Source organism: Bufo gargarizans, chromosome 4, assembly GCF_014858855.1.
Source record: "Bufo gargarizans isolate SCDJY-AF-19 chromosome 4, ASM1485885v1, whole genome shotgun sequence".
NCBI lineage: Eukaryota > Metazoa > Chordata > Amphibia > Anura > Bufonidae > Bufo > Bufo gargarizans.
The window spans coordinates 489,823,833-489,844,703 of NC_058083.1; the positions used below are offsets into that span (position 1 = coordinate 489,823,833).

Consider the following 20,871-nt stretch of genomic DNA (forward strand, 5'->3'; position numbering starts at 1 on the left):
AACATGAGCGCCGACATATGCCAGTTTATATTCAACCCAGACATCTTACCGAAATTGGCAATTAGCGACATGCTATCAAAAGCCTTAGTGGCATCTAGTGACAGGATTGCCCTATTCCCCCATTATCCGCCCCAATCTGTATACTAGTGAAGACTCTATGTATATTAATAGAGGTGGATTTTTGGGGCATGAATCCCGTCTGGTCGGAGTGTATTATGAACAATATCCCTTTGGATGGTCTTGTCGCAAGTGCCTTGGCCAGCAACTTGACATTCGCCGCTAGCAACGAAATGGGTCTATATGAATCTGGTATTTTGGGATCCTTCCCAGGCTTGGGTAACACCACAATAAGTGCTTCCTGCATGGAATCAGGGAGACAACCCACCTCAAAATAATGTTGGAGAACCTTCAGCAGCTCAGGGAGTAAGGGTACTTTCACACTTGCGGCAGAGAGATCCGGCAAGCAGTTCCGTCACCGGAACTGCCTGCCGGATCAGGCAAAATGTATGCTAACTGATGGCATTAGTAAGAGTGATCAGGATCCTGATCAGTCTTAAAAATGCCTGATCGGTTGAATGGAAGGACGGATCCGGCATTCCGGTATTCTTAATGCCGGATCCGGCACTAATACATTCCTATGGGAAAAAATGCCGGATCCGGCATTCAGGCAAGTCCTCAGTTTTTTTTGCCGGAGATAAAACCGTAGCATGCTGCGGTTTTCTCTTTTGCCTGATCAGGGTGTAACTATGAACTAGATTTTGCGTATATGTGCGAAGAATATGTTTAACTTCCTGAATACACGCTTAAAATACATTTTATTGATAACATATTAAAAATCGTGGCGAACCTGCCACATAATGAATTCGTCAGGCTAAACCTGGACAGGTGGCTCACTCCACAATTGTATGGGTATAGTAACATGTCCTCAGGAGCAGAGTAGCAGTGTAGCAGTGGCATCAGTGCAGTTTATTTAATCTCTGACAACATGCACTGTGTACACTTGTAGAGAGAACGCTGCACGCTTCTGTTTGCGCGCGTGCAGCTTAAAGAGATACAGCCTCCGGCACTATGTTTGCAGCCATCTCCCGGCCGCTCAGCCGCCGATCTCATATCAAAGTCGCCACTCCCACTGGGCGGAGCTTCATCGGCAGGCGGTGACGTCATCCTGAAGAGGTGAAACGTTCTGCTGATCCGCTCTGTCCTTTTAAAATAGATGGATGTATAGGTTGCGCAAAAAAGAAGGGGTTGTCAAGTCTTGTAAAATATAATCATGCACAGTATGGTCCCTTGTGGGACTTTAGGTAGTATAAGGTAGCGCTAAAAGGAAAAATGAAAAAATAAGTGAAAAAGGCACTATCCTGTATAATATACAATGTGAAGCTTATGCTTGTGGAACAAGGAACAACAACCTGAAAAAAAAGGCACTGTCCTGTATAATATACGATGTGATGCTTATGCTTCTGGAAAAAGGAACAACAAACTGTGGGGGAATTGGTGTTCTAGACCTCGGTACGGCGTCCCGTACTGTCTTGGGTTCAGAGATCACTTACCCACCACGCGGTGATGTCTTCCGTCGGTGCTCCAACCAGATGTTGCTTGCAGCTCTGTTCTCCGGCTGTCGGCGTCCCACGTGGTATCCAAGCGCGCGTGTCTGTTGTTAGGTGTGCACGTGACCTGGTGTTGGTCACGTGATCGGGATCTGCCGGGCCGGTTTGAGAGTGGTAATGATGTTAGGGGAGCGCTTCTACTTCCAGGTCCTTCTTTGTATATTGCTATTGCTCTATTGGCAATATTCCTCTATATTTTACAAGACTTGACAACCCCTTCTTTTTTGCGCAACCTATACATCCATCTATTTTAAAAGGACACAGACTGATCACAAACCGCTGGGAAAGGATATTATATCCACAGAAGCCCACCAGAAAAGATCCAACACATGGTCATTAGCACCAGTAGTACATCTTATTGACTTTTCCAGCCCCCCTTTTTTTCCTGGAGAAGCATATTATTTTTTCACAGATTTTTATTCCTTATTTCAGCACCTCAGCCATTCTAATGAGCAGTTGAGCCGCCTTATCTCTCTCTTGTAATACATTGTTGCAGCTTATTGAGTAAGCTGCTACTAATGTTATGCTGGTGCCCTTGATAAACCATAAGCATATCCAGCACACTTAGTGAGCAATTGTCAGTGCATCTGGGTATTTATCAGGAGACCTATATAAAGCAGACAAATACTGATAATTCCAGTCTTGCACGTTTTGAAAGCGTGGATTGAGTGGCTATACCCATACAATTGTGGAGTGAGCCACCTGTCCAGGTTTAGCCTGACGAATTCATTATGTGGCAGGTTCGCCACGATTTTTAATATATTAGCAATAAAATTTCTTTTAAGCGTGTATTCAGGCAGTTAAGGCCTCTTTCACACTTGCGTTGTCTGAATCCGGCATGTACTCCACTTGCCGGAATTACATGCCGGATCCGGAAAAACGCAAGTGAACTGAAAGCATTTGAAGACGGATCCGTCTTCAAAATGCTTTCAGTGTTACTATGGCAGCCAGAACGCTATTAAAGTCCTTGTTGCCATAGTAGGAGCGGGGAGCGGGGGAGCGGTATACTTACAGTCCGTGCGGCTCCCGGGGCGCTCCAGAATGACGTCAGAGCGCCCCATGCGCATGGATGACGTGCCATGCGATCACGTCATCCATGCACCTGGGGCGCCCTGACGTCACTCTAGAGCGCCCCGGGAGCCGCACGGACGGTAGGTATGCTGCTCCCCACTACACTTTACCATGGCTGCCAGGACTTTAGCGTCCCGGCAGCCATGGTAACCACTCTAAAAAAGCTAAACGTCGGATCCGGCAATGCGCCGAAACAACGTTTAGCTTAAGGCTGGATCCGGATCAATGCCTTTCAATGGGCATTAATTCCGGATCCGGCCTTGCGGCAAGTCTTCAGGATTTTTGGCCTGAGCAAAAAGCGCAGCATGCTGCGGTATTTTCTCCGGCCAAAAAACGTTCCGGTCCTGAACTGAAGACATCCTGATGCATCCTGAACGGATTTCTCTCCATTCAGAATGCATTAGGATAAAACTGATCAGGATTCTTCCGGCATAGAGCCCCGACGACGGAACTCTATGCCGGAAGAAAAGAACGCAAGTGTGAAAGAGCCCTAAACATATTCTTTTGCCTGATCAGTCAAAACGACTGAACTGAAGACATCCTGATGCAAACTGAACGGATTACTCTCATTCAGAATGCATGGGGATAAAACTGATCAGTTCTTTTCCGGTATAGAACCCCTGTGACAGAACTCTTTGCCAGAAAAGAAAAACGCAAGTGTGAAAGTACCCTAACACCCCTCAGAATTTTTTATATACCTCGGTTGGGAGCCCGTCAGTGCCTGGAGCCTTATCATTTGCCATGGTATTTAATGCTGTATCTAATTCTTCCAGGCTTAAAGGGGCTTCTAACATTTCCCTATCTTCATGTGATAATTTGGGTAGATCAATCCTGCCCAGAAACTCCACGATTTTTGCCTCTGTACAAGATGATTTGGATGTATATAGAGAAGAGTAAAAGCACTCCAGAGTCTCCAGCCTCCCCCCTGTATCCTTCCTACTCTGCCCTTGCTCATTAATTAATTTAGCAATACAGGGAGATCACTGCTGGGCCTTAGAGATTACCAAAAGCAGATGCCCCACTTTTTCTCCTTCCTCGAAAAAGCGTTGTTTATAAAATTGCCGCTTTCTATCTGCCGCTTGCAACAAATGACATCTCAAGTCCTCTTGTGCTATCTTTAAGTGTGTACTAGAGGGCAATGAGGGAGCCAAAACAAATGCTAGCTCAGCTTATTTTACCCTTTCATGCATACGGACGTCCACCTCCCTAGATCGGGTTTTATGTTTACTAATAGATCGGATCAATATCCCTCTTAAAAAACTCTTCATGGCATCCCAAATAGTGTGCATAGAGGCCGTACCTGCATTAAGGAAAAAATATTCCCTCAATGCAACCTCAATCTCCTTCATGTCCCCCAGTACTTGTAGCCAGAAAGCATTACACTTCCACATCTTGGGTCCCAGACCCGTACCTGTGGATAAGGATAATTCCATTTTCAACGGGGAATGGTCCGACAGGGATCTGGGGAGGGAATTATGGAAACATACTATTATTGATTAGGGTCAGATCTATTCTTGATAGGGAGGAGTACATGGACGAATTGCATGAATAGCTAAATTCCACCGGATGTTCAAGCCTCCAAATAACAGTCCTACCTCCGTCATGATTGTATGTAAGGGAGATGGACCCGGTTGTCTGCCCGTATTGTGTATTATACATCTGTCTACCCTCTCATCTGGTACATTATTAAAATCACCAATTATTAGCCAAGGAATCCCTGCATATTGAGCCAGGATATCTAATATAAGTCTCAGGGGGACCACCGAGAAAGGAGGGGGAATATAAACCCCTACCAAAATCATTCTCACTCCATCCACATTACAGAGTAAACATATGAACCTCCCTTCAGAGTCAACATGTTCCCGCATACATTCAAACCTCACACTTTTATGTATCAAGATACTGACCCCTCTGGAATGTGAGGAAAATACTGCATGCACCGAGAAGCCCACCCATGTCTTCTTTACATTGTGCAGCGACTGCTTAGTCAAGTGGGTCTCTTGCAGACAATATATAGCTGGATGAAACCTCAGCAAATAATTAAATTTACCTTGGCATTTAGTCAGATCGGCCATCCCCCTCACATTCCAGCTAATTATTTTAGTCATATGAGTCATTATTAACCGGGATCCACTGGGCCCACAACCCTTGCCCTACTTCCGAAGGCCATGCAATGCTGAAGCATGTTAACCCCTCCCTCCCGCCTAATTTAGCCCCCCTGATAGCAAACTTCATGTAGAGTAACCAGTATTTGACCCCATAACCCGCCCAACATGAGCGAACATACCCAAACCTGCCCAACATAAAATGCAGCATAACCCAGTCCTGCATTAGAAATCGCGTCTTTTGAGACAGTCCCACAGGTTACTCATGCTCTTGCTCTTAGGCTGCTGTTGGTACCTTTCAAGTAAATCTTTAAAAGGACACTGACAGGCCCAATTAGCATATTTAGGTATATATATGTCAGTACAGGTCTTCTAAAGTCTATTAAAATCATCTAAGTAGCCCCCCAGTCCACCTTATAAATACCTTAATATAAAGTTTTATAACCTGCTTGTCCGGTCACCAATCTGCCCAAGGGGCGGCGTTTCATGTCAAAATGCGCCCAGCCAGCCGCTCCCAACTGCCGTTCTGAAGCCCCGCCCAGCTCATCAATATTCACTTCGCTGGGCGGCGGCTACAACTCTCCCGACTCACGATCCTGCGCATGGCCCATTCAATCCTCTGGGCACGTCCTCCGTCCAATCTTCAGCGCATGCGCCCGGCCGGGGTCACATCGCGCCTGCGTACAGAGCGCTGCAGCCTCTGCTTTATGCGCATGAGCCGGGCACTTGAGTAGGGAGAGTTGTAACCGCCGCCCAGCTAAGTGAATATTGATGAGCTGGGCGGGGCTTCAGAACGGCAGTTGGGAGCGGCTGGCTGGGCGCATTTTGACATGAAACGCTGCCCCTTGGGCAGATTGGTGACCGGACAAGCAGGTTATAAAACTTTATATTAAGGTATTTATAAGGTGGACAGGGGGGCTACTTAGATGATTTTAATAGACTTTAGAAGACCTGTACTGACATATATATATACCTAAATATGCTAATTGGGCCTGTCAGTGTCCCTATAAGTCCCTTTCAGGTCTGTATTTCTGGAGCCGTTTTAACCTTTTCCCTCTGTAACATAAGAAATTAAACAGAATGGAAAGGGAAAAGGAAGGGAGATAAACCATATAACAAAAGGGGTCATCCCCAGCTAGGATGAAAAAACATATAAACAATGTGTTAAGTCGACTCTTTCACCGGATCTTCTTATCCTCAGGTGCCAGTGTCCTTTGTCTTCAGTTGGTTCTCATGTAGATCCAGCCATTTCAGTGCCTCCTCCGGATCCTTGAAGAACTGTGTGGTCCCCAAGACCGCCACCATCAATTTCGCTGGGAACATCATGGAATATTGAATTTGGAGATTTCGCAGTCTCCTTTTAATATCTAGAAACCGCTCCCTTCTTTTCTGAACTTCTGTAGAGTAGTCAGGGAAAAATGAAATCTGAACTCCATTGATAACGGGTCTGGATGATATTATGCTTGTTGCAATATAATGTCTCTATCTTTGTAGTGAAGTATTTTAGCTAGAATTGGGCGTGGTGGTCTACCTGGGGGGAACGGTCTTGTGGGCACCCTATGCGCCCTTTCAACAGCATATAGTGATGATAGTCCTTTGTCTTGGAACTTTTGCGAAATCCACTTTTCAATAAAATCAGTAGTATTAACTCCTTCCACTTTTTCCGGGGCCCCCACAATTCTAATGTTGTTGCGACGCGACCTATTTTCCAGGTCATCTGTTTTGGCAAATAAAGCAGCAATATCGCGAGCACTCAACTTGGCCGCCATTTTGAGAGGGCCCATTTCATCTTCCAGGCCTGACACTCCTTTTTCCACTTTAGTGGTTCTTTCTGCAATCTTATGCACATCATTTCTTATAAGCAATAAGTCTTCTCCTAAGCCCTCACTTGTAATGATAGGGATTTGAGAGTGTTGTTGCATTGTACCACTACTGACATCACATCTAAAAGGGAAGGTTCCTTCTCAGGGGACGCTATCCCTGGCTGCCCAGCTTTGCTTACCAGGAGTTGCCTGTGCCTTGGCCCATTTTTCTTTCTTTTCATCGCCAGTGGATCTTTCTCCTTCATCTGACGAGAGGACGAGAGGTCTGTCCCACACTCTTCTCTGTGCCTCTCTGTCCTCTCATCAGCATCGCGGGCATATTTGCTCAGCCTCTCTTGTGGGTCCTCCCCTTATTCCTCGACGGCGCCATGTTGAGGCCGCAGCTCCCGCTCCGGTTTGTGCGTCGCCTTAGCCTTTCTGGGCATTTTTTTGTATTCCCACAGGCTTTCTCCTGGTGCCCCAGCATTCTCACCCCTCACTTGCCGCTCCAGCATGTAGCTATAAGGTACTTCGGATATAAATATCAGGATTCCTAGCAGGAGCGCTCTCCAGTGCATCTCATACCATGCCGCGTCTTCAGAAAACTTCTATAATGCAAATTGCTAGCATAAAAAGTAAAGTTGCAAACATTGTAAAAAACTACATTTGTGTCAGTCTCAGAACTTTTGGGTCACCACTGTACAGTAAGTCATGTTTTTAAAAAATTTGCTTTTAAAATGTCAGGTGACAAGTGCAAGTGACAGTAAAATCTACCTAAAACACTAAAGAAACCCTGTAAATAATAATGTCTCATAAGCTCGTACGAACTCCTTTTAATAAGATAACCTTGGCAAGAGGCAGCAACACAAAGCAGAGCTCACTCTGTCCTCCCAAACCATCATTTCCTTTAATGCAATTATGACAAAACTGTCTGGTTACTCATTAGCCCTGGCTGCTAAAAATTGTAATTTATGGACGTCTGGAACAGACTGTATGACATGTCAAAGGGTTACCAGGGACGACAGATACTAATGGCAAAGAAAGAACAGCTGTCACAAGGCACGTATCCCATGTTAAGACTGCCATGAATTGTATATAAAAATACATGACTACAAGTGATTGCTACAAGAAAATTTAGACTAGAACATTCAGAATTACAGGTGCATATCCATAAAGCAAACATGATTGATAAAAAAGAAAATGGCTGCATGCCATTATACATACAAACAATAGAGCTAAGAAATGGGGATCATTCTAAATAAAAGTGGGATCATACCTACTATAAATGAGTCAATGGAAGCTCTTAGCGCACATATTTGATCAAACGTGTGTCGGGCCCATCTACCAGGCGTCAAGGTGGCTTGCGCAGATGGGTCCCTAACAAGTGATTGAGCATATAAGGCTAACCTGGGAACAAGACAGAGAGAATTAAGTCAATAAGTATGTATTTACTGTCGTCAGTGTTAAGCTATTAATCTGGAGACTTGGCCTGAAATGTAATTAGTAGAATCATTCTATGTGTTGCTTTCTTTGATAAATGATGACTTAATGATTCACTGGATTTATAAAAGCTCATGAAACAAACAAAATATAGTAATAAAATGGAGTTCATTGGTTTCAAAAGAGTTTTTCCATGAAACCAATTACAACTTAAAGAGGTTTTCTGAGAACCAGTAACTAAACTTAATTGATCATATCTGGCCAGCAGAAGAAAGTTCTCAGGATACTTATCGTGAGACTCCTCTTTGGAAAATCCTACATTGACCAATGCTGCTTCTTTTACCAGGTTTTTGGTGTGGTCTGTGGATGGGGACATCACTTCTGCAGCCCAGGATGGGGAAAGTTCTGGACAGGGGCCAGAATTATTCATCTTCTTGGTGCTTGCACAGATGAGGTTGAAGAGTTTGCTCTTGAGCCAGGGAGACAAATAGCTCTGGCCCCATCAGATGAGCCCAACCAGAGAACCATAATGAAAACATGGTAAGGACCTTATGTCCATGCAAGATTTGATTCATTACAGTGAGTTGATGGGTTCTGAAAATGTTTTTAACCCCTTCACGCATTAGGACGTACAGGTACGTCATTGCGTGCCAGGGGGTGTATGGAGTGGGCCTCTGCAGTGAGCCCGCTCCATGCGCGTGATCTGCCGGCTGTATGATACAGCCAGCATCCGGCCGCACTGACAGTAAGCGCTGCCATTTAAAGGGAACCTGTCACCAGTATTTTGTGCATAGAGCTGAGGACATGGGTTGCTAGATGGCCTCTAGCACATCCGCAACACCCAGTCCCCATAGCTCTGTGTGCTTTTATTGTGTAAAAAAAACGATTTGATACATATGCAAATTAACCTGAGATGAGTCAGAGCTTGAAAATATGACTCTTCTCTGGTCACACAAGTAAGATATGACTCGTTTAGGTTAATTTGCATAAAAGGCGGGAAGTACAAAAATGCATAATACTTATTGAATTAGTCTGCAAATGAAATTAAAAGTGTAATTTATATGTTTAGGGTAACACAATAAACATTTAGAAACGCTCAGTGAAGGTAGCATAGTAGAGGTGACAGGTTCCCTTTTAACCCCTCAGGTGTTGTGATCAAGACTGATTGCGGCACCATCTTCCTTCCGATTGGAGCCCCCACAGTGAAATCGTGGTGCTCCGATCGATTGCCATGGCAGCCTGGACTCTGCTGAAGCGATTTTGGACCTTTATTTGATTGCGTTGTAAGCAACCTGTGTATATTAATCATCCTCAGGCAATTTATCAAGACCGATGCAATTAAATTTTTGGTAGAAAATGAAGCAACCACTTGGACGCTTTTTTCCGTTTCGCTGTTTGCCATATGGGGAATATATTTTTATACTATGGGCGTTTTTGCACATTGAGACACCCATGATGTGCATTTTTTTATTTTTTTGTTCTTTTATTTTGGGAAAAGAGGGGTGTTTTGAATTAATGTTTTTTTTTTTTACTTTTCTTTTTTTTTTACACTTTTAAAGTTCCCATAGGGAACATTAGATTATCAGCATGGTGGTTTAGCTTAGGTTGAGTTCACACTTCAGTTATTTCCATCCGTTATTGTGAGCCAAAACCAGTAGTGAAACCTACTGATAGATAAGGTATAATGGAGAGATCTGCACCTGTTCTGTGTTTTTGACCCGCACCTGCTTTTGACTCACAATAACTGATGGTAATAACTGACCAAATAACTGAAATGTGAACTCAGCCTAACATTCATTTAATGTGAGTGAAGAGTGGCTACAAAGAACGTCTCTCTGTGGAGGACCCGTCACAGCCATGTATTACACAGGCAGCTCATTGATTGCATTGGGCAGCATGCAATGCACCTTTTATTCCACAAGTGGCACTGCAGGCAAATTGAGCACTTGCTGCCAAATCCAGTGCTGAACAAAGCTGATTGCAAGAGGTCCTAGCAGAGGGATACCTTATTGATTTGACTGATACCTGTACATGGCGATTCAACTGATTTATGAACAAAATCTAGTAATTTAGACCTGTTCTAAAATATAGTTGGAGTCATCTCAGACCACCCTTAAGACATATAGTAATGTATGACTTGTGTACAGGACACAGAGATCTATAGCAGAATGTATAGCACCTATCCAGTGGTCAAACCCCCCTCCCCACAATGCTAAGAATGAGGGTCTCCTCTCTGACCCAGATGTACAGTGCACTTTTGGAATAATAAATGGGATTATAAGATCCGAGAGTGCTATGGTACATCTTTTCAATTAGAGTCATAAATAAAATAGCAATAAACAGGTCAGCTGTTAAAATCAGAGGAATGTGTGCCCTGCTCGCGAGAATTTACAATCTATGAGGAGATTGGGACTGCGGGAGTGGTGTGCATAGGCTGGACTGCAGGGGGGTCGATACCCTGGATATGAGCAGTGTATAATGTGATGGAAAAATGAATCCAGCCAGCAAAGGAGGCAACATGAATAATCACAATACATTAGTAAGTGCCTTGTATTAACTTTCTCTACATGATAAATGCCATCTGCTGAAGTGAGACAACCCCCTTAACTTCCTAGCTAAGTGACCTCCACTTCATTTCATGTATAGAAATGGTTAAAGTACTATACATAGTGTAGAGATCATGACATATTAAAAATGTTTGTCTTTTACAGGCATTAAAAATGATGCATTAAAGAGTTTATTTGCATAGCACAACGCCATCTGGTGTTCAAGTGTATAGCAATGTGCACATCCACCTAGCCAGCTTTGTGGTGCTGGATCCTCAGTCCTGATCCTCTGTCCACTGGGAAGCAGCCAATACAAATAGTTTTTTCCGTTGCTTGTTAGGAAAAGACCAGAGATTATGAAGCAGCACATCAATATGCCTTAAAGGGGTTTAACAAGACTTTAATACTTATCAACATCCGAGCAGTGGGGATCCAACACCCTTGACCCCCACCAATCAGGTGTTTGAGAAGGCAGCAATTGCCGCAGTAGTGACGCAACCTTCTCTCAGCTTTCCCTAAGCCAGTGACGACACGTACATTGGTCACGTGGCCTAGGTGCAGCTCAGCCCCATAGAAGTGAATGGGAGTGAGCGCGATACCAAGCACAGCCACTATACAATGTATGGTGCTGTGCGGTGGCGCCCACTGTGCCTTCTCAAAACAGCTGATCAGCGCAAGTCCCGGGTGTCGGACCCCCACCAATCAGATCCTGATGACCTATCCTGAGGAGAGGTCATCAGTATTAAAGTTTTGGAAAACCCTTTTAAAGCTAAGAAGACATGCTTCTCGAATTAACTTAAGAGAAAGCATGTACTTTACTATTTTGTTTTACTTCTCCAGACTCTATGGTACAAATGACCTATATGGAACTTACTGGGGACTATGTTTATGGCTGCCAGAAGGGGAAGGAGAGTGACTATGGAACATAAATATTAGGAACTATATTTACAGCTGCAAGCAGGGCAAGGAGACTGGCTGGGGACTTACTCGAGACTATATTTTCAGCTGCCAGAGGGGAAAGAAGACTGACAGGCAGGAGTGAAAGACAGTGTAAGCAAAGGGTTGTGGGAGTTGTTGGTAAAAAACTGAGAAATGAGTCATATGACACTGCCCAGCACGCTGCCCAGAATAGAAAAAGATGAGCAGTGGTGAGGGAGAAGACACAAAGATATGAAATATGAAATGAATATTGTTTGGGTGGAAACAGTGCAAAGTACGGTAGTTCAATGGCTTTTTGGGGTTTGTTTTTTAATATTATCTTGATTTGTGGGTAAGCCTTTGAAAGGAATTTCCATCTACCATGCCTATTAAAAAACAAAAACTAAATAAAAACCGCATCCAAAAAAGCAGATTCCACATCAATTTTTTTCAGCACACAAAAAACTTTGTGTGAACCTACACTTACTCTCAGGCAGCAAGAGGCACACAGCTTCGGGGATCCCGTAGTGTCCTGGGATAACCAGAGTCACGTACTGTAAGATGGAATTTGGAAAATATACAATCTCGGTTTCCAGTTGTTTTTAATCAAATGGATTTATTTAAGAAATCTTACATGAAAAAAATAAAATAAATGGAAAAGTATAAGAAAAAACTAATTCACTCTGCGTGAATATTGTAGTAAACCCGATTGTGATTCCCACCAGGATCAGAATGTTCATTATACATAACTAATTAAAGATAATCTCATCGCACAATGTCACAAAGAAAAAAAAACAAAAAAAACAAGTGATGACAGCAATATAAAACCGCCATAAATCTGTCAGCGGTTTCATTAGTTATTAATACTGTAATATCATAAAAGTACAAGGTCTGGAATGACCTCCGCTGTGTGATTAACAACACACATTCCCTCTTTAGACGTCCAGAAATTGCCTTGAAACGCAACCTACAGACCTTATCTTATTTAATTAGGATCCTCTCTTCAGCATTTGCCTTGCTGCCTCCATATTGCGGCATGACCTGTTAGGCTGCAGGTTCATTTAATCATGAAGTGTGTTCTTTAACTTGACATCTCCGGGCGAGTATTATAGAACTGAATAGCAGCCTGTAAATTAATCACCTAAATTGCAAGGCATGTATTCTGTAGAAACGTCCCACCAGATTTAAGGCCCTCATCATTACTTTACAGGCTCATGTTACTCCGCATTAATAGCCAATTATTTTTTAAATCCATAGACCGCGGTTAATAAAAGAACCATCGTAACATCATACAAGGCTCACTTTACATATTTATTGCAGAGATTTCCATCACAAATAGCTACTTGAGAAAATACGTTTGCCTCCGCTCTTGTTGCCGTCACATATCTGCAGAGTGTATGTGATTTTCAATTGTCGCGGAACATAATAACAATATTGGTTACACTTTAGTTTTGCGGTACTTTGCATTGCAGCTATACTTACAGCGCTTTTTTTTTTTTTTTTTTTTTTTAAATATCTTGTAGGAGTATTTGTAACACAGGAATTCGAGCATTTCCAGATGTCACGAAAATCTTCTCGATAGAATTAAACTTCATTTTGTAAGTATAACAACCTGTTATTATATTATTATTATTAATTATATTATAATTTATTATTAATTTTAAATTGAAACAGTTTGGCGGAGACTAAAACCGGCAATCTTTCCTTTTCCAAAGGAGCTCTGAAAAATGCATTAGGGCAAAACGGATCAGTTTTGGACCGCTTCTGAGAGCCCTGAACGGATCACACAAACGGAAACCAAAGCGCCAGTGTGAAAGTAGCCTAAGACAAAAGGGTCTTTCTATCAGCCAGTCAGGGGTGGACAGCATTTAGGGGCACATTTATTAAGATTGGCGTTTTAGATGCCAGTCTTAATAAGGTCCTGTGTTGAAGAGGCGCTGTGTACTGGATGGAGTTTATTAATGGGAGCGGCGCTGCAGTAACCAGCTCCATCCACTACACAATGGATGGCGCTGTGTTGTTCCGGTGCTGACTTCCGGCACTGGAACTACTTAGGAAGAGCTGATCAGCGGCGATGTGGGTTGTCAGACCCCTAACTCATCAGATATTAATGGCCTATCTTGAACATGGGTTATCATTAGTAATATCCTGGAATACCCCATTAGGGGTTTGGCTACATGGCAATTTTGGCCTTGACAGTTGTGATTCACATATCACGGTTGCAGTGAAGACGTGCTGTGACCCCATTCATTCCTATGGCAGCCCTGCTACACTAGGACGTGACACATGCACTCCCCAAATAACTATGTAGCTGTACTCTGAGGTCCCTTGCAGACTAGCGTTCCTCCCGCAGCGAGTCCGCATCGCGGCACCCGGCCTGACCTCCTTTCGCTGCCGGGAGTCACATAGCATTATATTGATTTATGATGCTATGTAACCCTTAGAGGTGTGGAATGTATTCGATGACACTGAGAAAATGCTGCCAGTGTTATCCAATACATTCAAGAACTATAAGGATTACATAGCATCATAAATCAATATAATGCTATGTGACCCCCGGCAGCGCTAGGAGGTCAGGCCAGGTGTTGCAATGCGGACTTGCTGCGGGAGGAACGCTCATCTGCAAGGGGCCTAAGGGCTCATGCATACGACCGTTGCCTGTTTTGCAGTATGCAAATTGCAGATCCACAAAGTCCACAAAACATTGGTACCATCCGTATGTATTCCAAAGTTTCCAGACTGGAACGTCAGGTGCATAATAAAATGTCATATCCTTGTCCATAATACTGACAATAATAGGACATTTTTTTATTTTTTTTGTGGAATGGTCATGCAGACTTCCAGAAATGGAGTGCACGTGGAGTAAAAAGTTTTTTTATGCAGACTTATTGAAGGGTGAAAAAAAATTGGCCCAGAAGCAGAAACAAAATATGTTCATGTGCATGAGCCCTGAGGGCTCCTCTCCCTGATTTCGCCGTACATAAAATCTGTCACCAACCCAGTGAGTCCCTAACATCTCTAGTAGTCTTTTAATATAACCTCATACACTAACATAACCTCATACATATCAATTACACAAAAAAGTTGCGTGTTTTATTTTTATTTTTGAGAAAGCGCATGACTCTCATTGATTTGTTGTATTCCAGCTGATATTAATTTAAAACAATGAGGCACAACTGCAATACCAGGTACAGCCTATAGAGGGTTTTTCCTGGACAGCATTTTTTGCAGTGGTCAGATTTGGGGTGGCCCCAATGATACACTGCTTCTCCCAGACACCATTGAGGTGTCATCATGTGTTCCCGCTCTCCGGAAGGGATGGTAAGGCATGGTGCACCCCAATGGGAAATAAGTCCATAGAGTCAGAATCTGCAGTAAACCAGTGTGCTTCTTTACTGGAGGAATTCAGGTGCAAAACAATACAGACGCGGCATTGGGCTGGCTTCTCTAATCTTCTCCCTTGCAGAAGAATATTTTGATGCTCAGGAAAGGTGTGAGCTAGCTGTCCCTCTCTCTCTCTCAAAAGGCTGGTGATCAAGGGTCTGTGGTAGAGTATCCCCATCTTAGTGTCTTCTTCTGGTCACTCAAGTAGTCTGGTAGTCTCTTCTTCTAAGCACTGTTCCCTAACTGGAGTGGAGAAACTCAGCACAAACAAAAACAATGTTACAACTCTCGTCTCTTATAGACTTGCATTAGAGCTTCAATGATGCTCAAATGGCAGTTTTCCAAGACAAAAACTGTTTTTGAGACAAAATAACAGAGTTAAACCAGACAATAAAAAGGTCAGTCTGTCTGGTTTTGGTGGTAAACAAGTCTGGCCTTTCCCTCCAAAACATGCTCTTCTTTAGACTGTGTAAAATTACCAGCTTCTCATTATTAGCTAGAAAGTCCTAAAAGTCTCTCAGTATTCATTAAGCCTTTCCACAGTGCTATGCATATACAGTGCAAATGAGCAGGATTTATATGACAACAAACATTGATACTGCAGTTACACAGTATCAATGCAATTTAACCCTTTAAAGTGTAATAAAGTAAGGTGTTGATGACTTTGCATATGGGAAGCGGGCAAATGTCCATAAATGTTTAAAGTATCTGTGCTCCAGGGCACTACACCTTCTCCTCCAGATTATTTCACTGTTGCTGTGTTTTTACCGTCATATCACTGGAGTCACCCGCTCTTCTCTTCTTCTAGGGAAATCTATGACAATTTGCATATAACTGTGTTACCTGCCAATGCTTTTCAAGAAATGAACAATGAATCTTTGATACTGTAAGTAACAACATATTTCACAAGTGTTTTCTTTCAATACGGTTTTGGGAGACCTGGCTGAAAATACTATCGAATTGCATTATTCTCCAGTTAGACTGTCACTACCCAAATCCCAAGCAGGAGTGATATGAGCACAGATCAGGACATTTGGGGGGGTTTCAAATTTCCAGCCACTTTCCTGCAGTCTACTAGGTGTTTCCATATTCGAAGCAGATAATGCCATCATTAGAGATGATCAAAGTTTTGGAAAATGACAGGGAGCGGCATCATACATGATCGCGGCATCTGAAAGTAAAAACAGTGTAATATTAGCAGAAAAAAACTGAAATCATACTTACCACCTCCAATTGCTCGTGACGGGCCGGTCATCGCCATCTTGTTTGAAGATCTGGCGCAAAATCTCACGCTGCCCGAGATGAAGTCGTCACGCCGGTACGGGATTTCAGCCAATATCTTCAATCAAGATGGCGGCGGCCCGCCTTTAGCAAGCAAATTTTTTTTAAAAAATTTACACTATTTCAGGTTAAATCGATTCGCTACCACAAAGCACGAGGAAATTCGAATTTATCCTAAAAATTCAGATCGAATTCCACTTCGTTGGATTCGATTTTCTCATCTCTAGCCATCATGTATCCCAATAGAGCCAAAACAAAATACATATGAACGAAATTCTTATGAACTATGCAGCAAAAAATGTGGTTACATTTTGGCACCAAACGAGGAGCTGCAATGTCTATAGGCTATACACTGCATCCTTTAGATATACAGGTTGTTCTAAAAAAATTAGCATATTGTGATAAAGTTCATTATTTTCTGTAATGTACTGATAAACATTAGACTTTCATATATTTTAGATTTATTACACACAACTGAAGTAGTTCAAGCCTTTTATTGTTTTAATATGGATGATTTTGGCATACAGCTCATGAAAACCCCAAATTCCTATCTAAAAAAATTAGCATATTTCATCTGACCAATAAAATAAAAGTGTTTTTAATAAAAAAAAAAGTCAACCTTCAAATAATTATGTTCAGTTATGCACTCAATACTTGGTCGGGAATCCTTTTGCAGAAATGACTGCTTCAATGCGGCGTGGCATGGAGGCAATCAGCCTGTGGCACTGCTGAGGTGTTATGGAGGCCCAGGATGCTTCGATAGCGGCCTTAAGCTCATCCAGAGTGTTGGGTCTTGCGTCTCTCAACTTTCTCTTCCCAATATCCCACAGATTCTCTATGGGGTTCAGGTCAGGAGAGTTGGCAGGCCAATTGAGCACAGTAATACCATGGTCAGTAAACCATTTAACAGTGGTTTTGGCACTGTGAGCAGGTGCCAGGTCGTGCTGAAAAATGAAATCTTCATCTCCATAAAGCTTTTCAGCAGATGGAAGCATGAAGTGCTCCAAAATCTCCTGATAGCTAGCTGCATTGACCCTGCTCTTGATAAAACACAGTGGACCAACACCAGCAGCTGACATGGCACCCCAGACCATCACTGACTGTGGGTACTTGACACTGGACTTCAGGCATTTTGGCATTTCCCTCTCCCCAGTCTTGCTCCAGACTCTGGCACCTTGATTTCCGAATGACATGCAAAATTTGCTTTCATCCGAAAAAAGTACTTTGGACCACTGAGCAACAGTCCAGTGCTGCTTCTCTGTAGCCCAGGTCAGGCACTTCTGCCGCTGTTTCTGGTTCAAAAGTGGCTTGACCTGGGGAATGCGGCACCTGTAGCCCATTTCCTGCACACGCCTGTACACGGTGGCTCTGGATGTTTCTACTCCAGACTCAGTCCACTGCTTCCACAGGTCCCCCAAGGTCTGGAATCGGTCCTTCTCCACAATCTTCCTCAGGGTCCGGTCACCTCTTCTCGTTGTGCAGCGTTTTCTGCCACACTTTTTCCTTCCCACAGACTTCCCACTGAGGTGCCTTGATACAGCACTCTGGGAACAGCCTATTCGTTCAGAAATTTCTTTCTGTGTCTTACCCTCTTGCTTGAGGGTGTCAATGATGGCCTTCTGGACAGCAGTCAGGTCGGCAGTCTTACCCATGATTGCAGTTTTGAGTAATGAACCAGGCTGGGAGTTTTTAAAAGCCTCAGGAATCTTTTGCAGGTGTTTAGAGTTAATTTGTTGATTCAGATGATTAGGTTAATAGCTCGTTTAGAGAACCTTTTCATGATATGCTTATTTTTTGAGATAGGAATTTTGGGTTTTCATGAGCTGTATGCCAAAATCATCAATATTAAAACAATAAAAGGGCTTGAACTACTTCAGTTGTGTGTAATGAATCTAAAATATATGAAAGTCTAATGTTTATCAGTACATTACAGAAAATAATGAACTTTATCACAATATGCTAATTTTTTTAGAAGGACCTGTATAAGGAATTAGGCTAGGGCTACATTGCGACAGTGGTCACAGCCAGGATTAGAGTAGCAGTGATCCTAGAGAAATGAATAGGATTGCAACGCAAGTCATAAATAATCCAAGACTATTTGAGTTTTTGCAACTCCCAGGTGGTAAGGTGGTACAGGGCACTTCAGTCAGCTTCAATCACTGAAGGGGGCAACACAGATGATGACAATCAAGGATTGTGGCCACCAAAAATCTTACCTTCATCAGTTATTATACAACAGTATAGTTTAGACATGGTTTGTATGGTGTCTGACGGTATTGGGAGATGTATGGCGGTAATTACTTTGGAATTGTGTGGCACTGCTGCATAGGAACCTTTTTGAAGGGTATTTTGGTGGCACTTTATATCATGGTTATTTAGGATAAAGTGGTTCTATAGTCCAAATTCCAAATCTGGCATCATTAAAACTTAAAGGGGTTGTCTAGGTTCCGAGCTTAAGCTCCCCTACACCCATTTAGCCTGTATCAGTGGAGCATCAGAGCATTTCTAGCTCCGATGCTCCCCCTCACCCTGCATTGCATAACGCTCTATTTCAGTTATATAAAGTTATCCTTTATACATAGAATAAGAGACAACTATTAGAGCTGCGGGTTGCCACTGCTGGGAACCCTAATGATCGCAACAGCTGGGGCCCAGTACCTGTGGAGCCCCCCCCCCAAATGAACAGAACGGCCGATCGGACATGCATGCGGCCACTCCACTCATTTCTATGGAAGTTCCGGAGATAGCCGTGATTACCCCTTTAACATGGATAAGCAGGAGCTGCAATACATAAAAGCAAGCGCTCGAGCTGCCACATTACAAAAGCATAGTATATACATGCAAACTAGCAAAGTGTAAAAAGATCAGAGAGCACCCAAACCATATATCAGAAAATAATTACCGGTACTTTATACGAGAGTAAAACATGTACAAGTGCAGGTCACAGGAGAAATATTTAAATAGAACCTGTCCCTGAGAAATTCACTGATAAACCACACACATGGGGGTCATTTACAAAGAATCAGTGATCGGTGTAACGATACCTTTCCCTAAGCGATCTGTTGCTTCATTGTGGAGAAATAATACCTTTAATCCATGCACAAATTAGGCTACTTTCACACTGGCATTTTGGTTTCTGTTTGTGAGATCCATCATGGGCTCTCACAAGCGTCCAAAACGGATCAGCTTTGTCCTAATGCATTCTGAATGGAAAAGGATCCGCTCAGAATGCGTCAGTTTGGCTCCGTTCTGTCTCCATTCCACTCTGGAGACGGACACCAAAACGCTGCTTGCAGCGTTTTGGTGTCCGTCTGACGAAACTGAGCCAAACGGATCCGTCCTGACAAACAATGTAAGTCAATGGGGACGGATCCGTTTTCTCTGACACAATATGGCACAATAGAAAACGGGTCCATCTTGAACACCATTGAACCAAGCCACTCTGTGCAATCTTGCTTTCATTGCTAGTCTGGCATCTTTGTAATTTATAATTATTTTTTACCTAATTTTGCAAACTTTACCTGCTTTTTAGTCGGCTTTTGCTGCTTTTTACATAATTAGTGCTACCTGGAAATTGTCAAAAAGTAGCTTTTGCTGGTATTGATTTCTGTTATATGGCTCTGTTTAACCCCTTAGTGACCTGCCTGTTTTGGGCCTTAAATGGGTTCTGCAGTTCTTTTTAACTGATGACCTATCCTCTTGATAGTAAAAAGATATAAGCTACAGCAGCATCTCCAAATACAGAGCTTCTTTATTCAGACTTCCATAGGTACGATGTACAAAAGTGGCAACGTTTCGGCTACATGTAGCCTTTGTCAAGCATAAAATACAAGTGAAAAATCCAACATATAAATAGTAAAACGAATACTCCCACAAAAGTTAATCTCCCAATCAGTGGGCAAAGATGATGTAACATGCCTAATTGTACCCAATCATATGTGAATCATAATCAAACACCTGTTTAACACAATATGCATACGCCCCTCTGGCTCACCTGTTAGTGATATCCATGTTTACAGCCGCGCGGGCCTCGGCGTCCCCACTGTGTAGCTGCGCATGTCAATAGACATCATAGGGCTGCGATGGATCAAATCACATGATTTTAACATTGAACCCGCCTTTGCGTGAGTGTAGCGATGGATGGGCGGCGTCCACAACTAATGGTAAACGCCCGCACTGATGACGTCAAAGTAGGCATGTGCGTCACGTGACTAAGAATCATGGTCACATGACCGCTGTTTGTATGTATCTAGTTGGACACTCAAGAGGCAGCGGTGCTCCGGCAGCACCGTGGCCTTCTCTCTGTGTTCCTCAGGCCCAGTGATGTCACGACTAGTATCACGGGCCTGGGAGGGGCTAAGCTCTGTTCACTTGAATGGGGTTCAACCCCTCCCAGGACAGTGATACTCACTGGGCCTGAGGGAAACCGAGAGAAGACCGCGGCCCTCCTGGAATACTGCTGCCCAAGGGCGGATTGGGAACTTAAAATGGCCCTGGAAAAAAGCTAAAAGTGGCCCCAAGTTGTAGGCGAGTCTGAACTGACAGAATATGGGGCAACACAACTAGGCAGGACAAAAGAATTAGGTAGGGCCAACAATACCATAGTACAGCACAAAATACCGCCCCAGCAAAACCAAATTCCACAGTGCAGCATAAAATACTGCCCTATCACCATCAAAATACTGCCCTATCACCACCTGGGTATCGGCCCACCAGG

General features: G+C 43.2%; 1 protein-coding gene across 1 annotated transcript in view; it reads left to right on the forward strand.

Annotated features, from left to right (window-relative positions):
• LHCGR (luteinizing hormone/choriogonadotropin receptor) overlaps positions 1–20,871 on the forward strand; it is a 269,250-nt gene that overhangs the window by 128,003 nt on the left and 120,376 nt on the right. The window contains exons 5-6 of the mRNA XM_044290871.1: positions 13,013–13,087; positions 15,682–15,759. Of these exons, the coding sequence (XP_044146806.1) occupies positions 13,013–13,087; positions 15,682–15,759 (153 nt within the window). The remainder of the gene's footprint in view (positions 1–13,012; positions 13,088–15,681; positions 15,760–20,871) is intronic.